This window comes from Propithecus coquereli, unplaced genomic scaffold (genome assembly GCF_000956105.1).
Source record: "Propithecus coquereli isolate 6110/MARCELLA unplaced genomic scaffold, Pcoq_1.0 Scaffold328, whole genome shotgun sequence".
Classification (NCBI taxonomy): domain Eukaryota; kingdom Metazoa; phylum Chordata; class Mammalia; order Primates; family Indriidae; genus Propithecus; species Propithecus coquereli.
The window spans coordinates 3,121,737-3,131,883 of record NW_012148930.1 but is presented as its reverse complement, the minus strand read 5'-3'; the positions used below and the strand labels follow the sequence as shown (position 1 = coordinate 3,131,883).

General features: G+C 37.1%; 1 protein-coding gene across 2 annotated transcripts in view; it reads right to left on the bottom strand.

Annotated features, from left to right (window-relative positions):
- Positions 1 to 6,630: 6,630 nt before the first annotated feature.
- ASPM (asp (abnormal spindle) homolog, microcephaly associated (Drosophila)) overlaps positions 6,631 to 10,147 on the bottom strand; it is a 48,436-nt gene continuing 44,919 nt past the window's right edge. For both annotated transcript variants that reach the window (XM_012650454.1, XM_012650455.1), the window contains 2 exons: positions 9,574 to 9,737; positions 6,631 to 6,940 (listed from right to left, as the gene is read on the bottom strand). In XM_012650454.1, coding sequence (XP_012505908.1) covers positions 6,838 to 6,940; positions 9,574 to 9,737 — 267 coding nt within the window. In that variant the 3' untranslated portion in view covers positions 6,631 to 6,837. The remainder of the gene's footprint in view (positions 6,941 to 9,573; positions 9,738 to 10,147) is intronic.

Genomic DNA, 10,147 nt, shown 5'->3' with positions numbered 1-10,147 from the left:
AGGGCCTTGTCATTAAGTACATAATACTTCTCTTGGAAAGAAAAGTTAATAATTTACAGCATATGTCTAAGTCCCTTTGTAACAAGCCTTATATTTCACTTAAAATATTTTCAAATAATGTTAAAATGGCACAACTATATTAATTGACATTACTTTTCATGTCAGAGCCCAATAAGAACATGATAACCAATAAGGGCAACAATAGCAGCAGAATAAATAATTAACACAGACTGCATTATAAAAAGGGTAAATGTTGAACCTTAACTCTCTATTGTAAGTTCATAGAGCAAAGTTCATTCGTGGCTATTGATCTCTACTGATATTGATTATGTGGAGAGATGAACTTAGGAACATGAGATAAAGGATACCCGATATTAAAATATGTTGTTGCCTAGCTTGCACTCCTTAAAGAGATAAATGGCTTTGGTTGTCTCAAGAAATGATAGGACAGTATTATTAAAAATAGCAATGTTTAACATTTAGAGTTTGAACTCTGTGGCAGGCAGTGAGATAAGCACTGTGCTATACTGTCATTCATTTATGGAAAACATTTTGAATGTCCACTATGTGGGGTATTTAGCAGTAAAAAAAAAAGAATTAAAATTGTTGCCCTCATGAAGCTTACATGTTAATGAGTTTTAAAGTACAAAATAATACTGTGAAGTAGGAGCTATTATTTTAATTTTGTAACTTTTTATTAGAATGTAACATATTAACAGAAAAGTACACATACCATAAGAATTCTCACAAACTGAACACACGCATGAATCCAGAACCCAGAACAAGAAACAGAATATACCAGCAACTCAAAATCCCCCTCCAAGCCACTGCCTACACTCACCCCCACGTTAAACACTAGCTTGACTTCTAACAGCATAAATCGGTTTTGCCTGGTTTTATACTACAAAAATGGAATCACGTCATATATATTATCTTATGTCTGGCTCTTTCTGTTTAACATTTTGCTTTTGAGATTCATCCATATTTTGGCGTGTAGTAGATCCTTTTCTATATAGTATTCCATTCTGTGAATACGCCACAAATTATCTATCCATTCTACTGTTCATGAAAATTTGAGTAATTTAAAATTTAGGAAAACAACATAGCATCTGCTTTTTTCAAAGATTTTTAAATTTGAAAATTTTCAAACAAAACCTCTGCCTGGATTCTGCTATTAAAATTTTACTAAAGTTTTCTTATTAATTTTTATATGCTTCAATTAATTTAACTTTTAGTATTAGATCTCCATAGTTTATTTTGCATAGCTGAACCTTTGTATCCTTTAACCAACACCTCTGCATTTTCCCCTTCCCCCAGCTCCTGGCAACCACCATTCTGCTGTTTCTTTGTGCTTGACCATTTTAGGTTCCTCATACAAATGAGAGCAGAGAGTACTTGTCTTTCTGTGTCTGGCGATTTCACTTCTTTTAGTGTCCTCCTGGTCCATCCCCGTTGCTGTAAATGGCAGGATTTTCTTCTTTTTTAAGGCTGTATAATATGCCATTTGCTGTTCATAGAGTTGACCCTTGAACAATGTGGGGGGTTGGGGGGTTAGGAGTACTGACTCCTTTGTAATCAAAATTCATTTCATGTAACTATTGACTTCCCAAAAACTTAACTATTAATACGCTGTTGACCGGAAGCCTAATAACATCAACAGTTGATTTATATTTTGCATGGTATATGGATTATATATCATATTCTTACAATGAAGTTAGAGAAAAACATATTATTAAGAAAATCACAAAGAAGAGAAACATATTTACAGCTCATTAAGTGGAAGTGAATCATCGGAAAGGTCTTGATCTTCATCACATTTACATTGAGTGAGCTGAGGAGGAGGAGGAAGAGGAGGGGCTGCTCTTGCTGTCTCAGGGTGGCAGAGTCGGAAGAGGTGGAGGAGGAGGAAGGGGAGGCAGGAGAGGCAGGCACACTCAGGGCAACTTTATGAAATACATCATAATTTCTGAACTTTTTGCTTTTTCATTTCTCTAAAAATGTTTCTGCCATTTGCTTTAGTTTGAGTGCCCATGTCGTAAAGGAAGTCAAAGCTGTCTTGAATAATCAGAACCCTTCTCAGTTTGTTTTCTGGCTCTGCTTCTGTCTTCTTCCTCGTCGTCTGGCGCTGGTTCAGAAGCACTCACCTGCCTCAAGTCATCTGTCACTTCTCCCAGTGTGGCCTCAATTAGTTCTTGAATTTCTCCAAAATCCGTATCTTGAAACTCTTCACGCTCCACTTTTGTTTTTTTGGCCGTATCAACAATCTCTTTCATGATTTTCTGGGTTGGCTCTGTATAAATCCTGTGAAGTCAGCCACAACATCTAGACACAGTCTTCTCCAGCAGGAGTTTATTGTTTTAAGACTGATGGCTGTCACAGCTTTTTCTATAATGATGGTATCTTCAATGGTGTACTCCTTCCAGACTTTAATGATGTTTTCTTTATTGAGATTCCCTTCCAAAGCATTGACAATACTTTCCATAGAGCATCATGTATAACGAGCCTTTTCACCCTGATCTAGAGGCTAAATTAGAGATGATGTGTTTGGAGGCAAGTAGACTGCTTCTACACCTTTTGTGCTGAACTCACGGGGTTCTGGGTGACCAGGGCCATTGTCCATTATCGAAAGAATTTTGATAGGCGGTTTCTTACTGGCAAGGTATTCCTGACTTCAGGGACAAAGCATCAATGGAACCCATTCAGAGAAAGGCTTCTTGTTGTCCAGGCCTTATTATGCAACCAAAAGACCAGGGGTTAGCTGCTTTATAGATAAGGGCAGTCTTGACCATAAATCTGACTGCATTTGCACAAAATGGTAGTTAGCTTTTTCCTTCCTGACTTAAATCCTGATGCTTGCTTATCTTCCTTACTAATACATGTCCTCTTGTATAAATGGAAAAATACAAGTACTCTTTCTTGTAAGGCTTGTCTTAGTCTATTCTGGATGTCATAACAAAATGCCTTAGACTAGCTAAGTTGTAAACAATAGAAATTTATCACTCACAGTTCTAGAGGTGGGGAGGTCTAAGATTGGGGGCCAGTGGAATCAAGGGTGAGGGCCTGTTCCTCACAGATGGTGTCTTCTGTGTCCTCACATGGTGGAAATGACGCCAGGTTCCTCAGGCCTCTTATATAAGGTCATTAATCCCACTCATGAGGGCTTTGCCCTCACAATCTAATCACTTCCTAGAGGCCCCATTTCTTAATAAAATTTCATTAAGAATCACATTTCAACATATGAATTTTTGGAAAACACAAAAATTCAGGCCACAGCATTCCTGCCCTGGCCCTTCAAAATTTATATTTTTCTCACATGCAAAATGCATTTGATGTAGTTGGAATATTTGTCCCCTCCAAATCTCATGTTGAAGTTCGATCCCCACGGTTGGAGGTGGGACCTAGTGAGGTGTGTTTGTATTGTGGGGGCAGAGCCCTCATGATTGGCTTGGTGCCATTTTGCAGGAATGAGTGAGTTCTTACTCTTAGTTCCCATGAGAACTGATTTTAAAAAGAGCCTGGCAGCTCTCCCCCTCTCTCTTGCCATATGATCCGCATGTAACAGCTCCCCTTCCTCTTCTGCCATGAATGGAAGCAGCTCAAGTCCCTCCCCAGAGGCAGATGCTGGCACTATGTTTCTTGCACAGCCTGTAGGACCATGAGCTAAATAAAGCTCTTTTCTTTATAAATTACCCAGGTTCAGGTATTCCTTTATAGCAACACAGACTAAGACAGCATTCATTCCATCCCAGTAGCCCCAAAAGTCTTAACTTGTTCCAGTATCAGTTTGGAAGTCTAACGTTCAGAGTCTTATCGAAGTATCATTTAAATCCGATATGAGTAAAACTGAGATAGTCTGATTCATCCTGAGGCAAATTCAGACCACTGTAGCCTCTTACTCAGCATGGTGTTTTGGGATTCATCCATGTACTTGTGTGTGTTAGCACTTTATCTCTTTTTATTGCTCAGTTTTACAAAAGAATACAATGAAGCTTAGAGAGTATTGAAGTTGAAATGGTTTGCCATAGATCACAAAGCTAGCAAATGTTAGAGGAGAGTCCTTTTTAAAAAGATAAGACATATGTTGAGATATCAAATTTAAATATCTATTTTTGTAAGCAATTAAGGTACTAGTATCTACTAATTTCAGTAAATATAGTAAGTGTAAAAATCATCTAAAAATCAAACTAAACTAGGAAGTATATTTAATGTTTCAAAAATTTAAGGCTAGGCCGGGCGCGGTGGCTCACGCCTGTAATCCTAGCACTCTGGGAGGCCGAGGCGGGCGGATTGTTTGAGCTCAGGAGTTCGAAACCAGCCTGAGCAAGAGCGAGACCCCGTCTCTAGTAAAAATAGAAAGAAATTAATCGGACAACTAAAAATATATGGAAAAAATTACCCAGGCATGGTGGCGCATGCCTGTAGTCCCAGCTACTTGGGAGGCTGAGGCAGGAGGATCGCTTGAGCCCAGGAGTTTGAGGTTGCTGTGAGCTAGGATGACACCACGGCACTCACTCTAGCCCAGGCAAAAGAGTGAGACTCTGTCTCAAAAAAAAAAAAAAAATTTTAAGGCTGAAAGAATCCCTTTTATTTTAGGTAAGAATACAACTAGACAATTTTTTTTTTTTGAGACAGAGTCTCACTGTGTTGCCCGGGCTAGAGTGCCGTGGCGTCAGCCTAGTTCACAGCAACCTCAAACTCCTGGGCTCAAGCGATCCTTCTGTCTCAGCCTCCCGAGTAGCTGGGACTACAGGCATGCGCCACCATGCCCGGCTAATTTTTTCTGTATATATTTTTAGTTGTCCGATTAATTTCCTTCTATTTTTAGTAGAGACGGGGTCTCGTTCTTACTCAGGCTGGTTTCGAACTCCTGAGCTCAAACAATCCGCCCGCCTCGGCCTCCCAGAGTGCTAGGATTACAGGCGTGAGCCACCGCGCCCGGCCTAGACAACATAATTTTAAAATTTTCTTAAAAGTCAATATGTTTACATGGTACAAACTTCAAAATGTATAAAGGGAAAAGTCTCCATTCCACACCTGTCTTTTAGCCACCCAGCTCTCCTGTCTAGATGGCAAATAATGTTCTCAATATCTTCGTGTTTTGCATAATTATACTATGTATATACAAAGGGAATATATACACAAAGGTTACCTACCTTTCACTTAATAGTACATATTAGAGATCATTCATGTATAAATTGATTTCTCATGTTTTTTGATCAGTCCAGTCTTCTAGTATAATTTATATATAATTAATATAATTATATTAATATAATTAACTATATAATTTAAACCTCATTTTTTGTTGAGTAACAAAATTATTGCCAATATTTTATTACTGGAAAATTGCTGGAATCTTAGTACCATCACTGCCATTTTGCATGCATATAGATATATACGATAAACTTCCAGACGTGAAACGTGCATTTGTAATACAGATAAATACTGCTATAAGGTTCTTATACTATATAGGAATTCGTATGATATCACAGATAGATTGTGGTAGGTTAAAAACTATTTGATTAATCCAAAAAGGTGAGAAAAAAACAAAAAAGGGGGGAAAAGAACAGATGAGATGAATAGAAAACAAAGATCAAGAGAACAGACTTAATATAACTTCATCTAAATATTTTTTATGCAGCTACTAACTGGTTACATCCATCTTAGAGGAAATTAATACCAACAACATTTTTACACTGGTCAATTATTTCCTAGCAGTATAACTTACCAAAGTAAATAGATTATTTATTTATACTAAAATTCTGTTAAATGAAGGAGAAAAACAAAGCAATGGAAGAGTCAACCAAAAATACATTCTTTGGAAAATACTGAGTCCCAAGAGCTCCTAAAACTCTTTTATTGACAAAGAAAGAAAAAAGAAAATAAAAATATCTCCACAGTTAATTTCCATATATTCTTTAACACACCAATATACTTAGGTCTATCCTAACCAAATTATAAGCAGACAATTTCAGAGAAATTAGGTTTAAAATTCTTAAGTTCCTCTAATGAATTTATATATTAAGTAGGTACACAGCCTCTCCATTTCTAGCTACTAATGATTTATTTCGAACAGTTAAAACTTTTATGGTATCCATACACGGACAGACTTTGGGACCCTATCAGATTTCAAATGGCCACGAGAATTAGCCTTTTAGGGCTTTGCAACCAGACAGACATTGGTAACAGTGACCCAAAGCAAGTTATGTTCAACCTGAGTCACTTTCAGGTCTATAGTATGTAACTAGACAAGCTTCCATGACAAGCAATACCATGTGCCTCCCACTTCAAAAATTATAACCCCAATCAGTTCAATGTTAAGAATTTTTAGAAGATATAGTGGCAGGTTACATTCTTTTAATTTCCCTATAGGGGTGCACCTGCCTATCTGGATGCTTTAGCCTGTCAAGAGCACAAATAAGGATGCTGTTATTAGGCATTTGTGGGATTATTTTATTCTCTTCTCACTTCTTAGTGAGTAGACAGAATCTTCAATTACCAGCATTTGTTTTATAAAAATGTCTCAACTTACCTATAAAACAGGGGTAATAAGTATTATTTCCCTTAGGAATATGATTATATTCAAACTAATATAATACTTTCAGATAATAAACATGAATAACAGTATTATAATCATCTTATGACATATTAGTTTGTTATATGCATAAAGATATTAAATAATAAAAGAAATAATGAATATAATAAAGTTTAATTGTTATGTATTTAATTTTAATACAAAGTCAGATTTTAAAAAGTTGTATATAGACAGTAAAAAACACTACATATTCATAATTAGCTTTAATATTTCTTTATACTATACACTGAAAATGTTTACATTTACTAATAAGGAATGCCAAGTGTATCCATCACCATTTGAATAGCTTGCAGGGGATTTGTGATTTCTTCGATGCTATCTCTTCTCAAAACCCAATCTGGCTTAAGTCTGTTAAAAAAAAAATCTGGCGTTAATAAAGTTCTTCTTTTAAGAGTTACCTTCACTCTTTTGGTCTTAACTAAAATGTGACTATTTCTGAATACACCATTTCCCTTACAACCCTCTCGAAAAGGTGGGAGAACTTCATATACTTTATATATTGCCCATTACTAGTTCCAGAATACTTCTCTTCATCCTCCCTAAAAAATGATGCTGGCTTCTTGAAGCTTCTGCGATGTAGTTGGCTTCATCACTCCCTTTTAGTCATCGACCAAACTCCCAGTGTCTTGTTCCTTGTAAACCTTGTTCTTGGTCTTCTCTTAACTCCTGTCACCATTCTTAGCAATGACAACATCCATGTGGCCAAAAAGCCAACAAGCGGGTCAATTTTTGTCCTGCTTTCTTTCTGTTCTACCTCAACCAATCCCTTGTCACATGGTCACATATTAAACTTTGCCATCTTCAGAAAGTGCACCACCGATGACATCTCAGTTGGGAGACTTCCATTCTCTAACCATGACTTCCGATTCATCCATCATTCATCTGCTTTAATCCAGTCACTGAACCAATTCTTCCACCTCACTCAGATCGCCAGTTCATGTGGCCTCAACATGTACCCACCATCCACCAGAATGCTGTTCTCACTTTCCTTCTTATCTAGCTCAGGTGCAAAAATATAATCATACCATTTGCAAAGTCAATTAACTCCGTTGTCTCTCTCTTTCCTATTTAACTCATCTGAAAAATCCTATTTTGATTCCAAATTGAATCAAAGTATCTGCCTTCTCCATTCCTGTACAGCTGAATATTGCTAAAAAAATTTACACAACCAGGCTATTATTTTATTTTTTGCCAATAATACAAATCTAAAATGGGGATTTGAAATTGCCTGGTACGCTCGCTTTCCCTCCAAGATGACTTTTTTATTCCTTTCCTCTTTCCAAATGCCCTCTCCATACCCTCTGATCTGCTTCTGAGCTGTTGAGTATTATAATCTATACATCATTGAGAAAATAGTATTCATCAGAGGGGAGTTTGTGCATCTTCTCACATAAATCCTGACCATATGCATACTCATCTTCTTATTCTTCCTTATTAAAAATCCAAATGTCTATAAATTGGTGTGTTCCATTTGTTTTCATTTCTCATCTAGCACACGTCACCAACCAATGACCTCCTATCTCACCAAATCCAACGGGCATTTTTCATCTTCAACTAACTTGACCTCTCAGTAGCATTTTGCATAGTTGACTGTTACAACAGCCTCCTTGGAATGTTTTCTGTCTGGTTAGCAATTCCATTTCAGAACTCTTGGCTAGCTCTTTCTCTGTCTGACTGTTGGAATAATCAGGGTTACTTCGGGGTTCAGTCTGGGACTTTCTTTTCTATATACTCTCTTTCCTTCACATGATCACATTCATCTCCTGGCCTTAAGTGCTATCTATCATATATCCCGAAACTAATGATACCCCAGTTTATATCTCTAGCCTGGTTCGTCTGCCCAGAACCGAATGATTATAATTTTTCCAATGGCTTATTTGTATTTTCCTCTTATTTACACCATAGGTTTCTCAGGCTTATCTAAAACAAAACCCAGGATTCAACACACCCGTTCCCACTCTTTCCTCAACCCCTGCTTTTACTTCTCATCCTTCAGTGCTCAGGTTAAATACTGCCAACCACAGACCGTTTCCCAGTCACCCTCCTTCAGCAGGAACTCCAAGTTACTATCTTAGCCGTTGCCACAATCGTCATTACTTATCCACTTATTTGTTTACTTGTTGTCATTTTCCTGAACGCTGTGCTGCCCAATGAAAAGCCATATCCACGACCTAATCCCCAGAACCTGAGACTGTTATCGTAGTTGAAAGAGGGGTTTTGCCGATATTCTTAAGTAAAAGATCCCAAGAGGTTATTCTGGATTATTCGGGATGGCCTAAATCCAATGACGAATGTGCCTGTAAGAAGCACAGAGGGAAGGAGGAGAGGCCACATGAAGACAGAGGCAGAGAGTGGACGTACACAGCCCAAGCCAAGGAACACTTACAGCCGACAGAAGCTGGAAGAGTCAAGGCAGGACTGTACCCTGGAGCCTCCAGAGGGAGAATATGGCCCTGACAACCAACACCTTGATTTTAAACTTCTGGCTTTCAGAAATGTAAGAGAATAAGCTTCTGTTGTTTAAAGCCGCCAAGTTTATGGTAATTTGTTACAACAGCCCTCAGAGATTAATAAAAGGTCTTAAAAAGAAGTTCTCCGGGAGAAATTTCAAGAATCAGAGTGATTATGGGAGGATTGGAGGTTGACATGTTGACCAAGAAGGACTTTTGGCAGCTCTTAAACAGTGTAGTTTGTCCTTCATACAGGGGGTAAAAAAAAGATAGAACTTACGACAAGTTTCTTGGCCTTAAATTCTTAACTATTTAATATAAGGAATTTGTTGAATAACTATTAAATACCCAAAGCTATAGTACCTTATTTACTGAGATTGCATCCTTTACATTTGCCAAATATTCTATTCTTATTCATATTTTGTTTCTACAATGTCAAGCATAATTTTGTGCTTATGGTAAGTGCTCAATAAATATTTGATAAATGAATGAATGGTGACACATAATTATAAAGAACATTTAACTGCTTACCTTGAAACTGTTCTGGTCCTTACAGGTGTTTCTGGAAAAAAGGGAATGCTTACAGAATTCTTTTGTTTATAAAGCATTCTTTCATTATTCATTTTATGTTTACGGGCTGTAAGTTTGTAGAGACTATAAATACGGTCAACAACTTTGGACCTACTTCGTACTTCCTAAAAAATAAAAGTACAGTTATTAAAAATTAATATGAATTACATTTATATCTCTTCTAAACTAGCAAAATCAATCATAACAAATAAATACTCTATAATAAACTTTTGAGCTTTCAATAATCAAGAACAAAGCTCTCTAAGTTTAGCAGGTAGATTGATTTAAATAATGAACTAATTTGCAAGGCAATAACAAAGAAAATGTTCAAAAGTTGTGCACAACTTCACACTGAATACAAAAAGGAAATATTATAGTGAATACACCTATCATATCCAGTTACCAACTCTTGCAAATGCTACCTCTTCAAAGTTTCCAAGGCATCCACACAACCCTGGGTCAAGCACAGTCTCTTGCCTAAATCACTAGGTATCTACACTTGTCTTCTTCCTTAATGGTCTCTCTATACCCACAC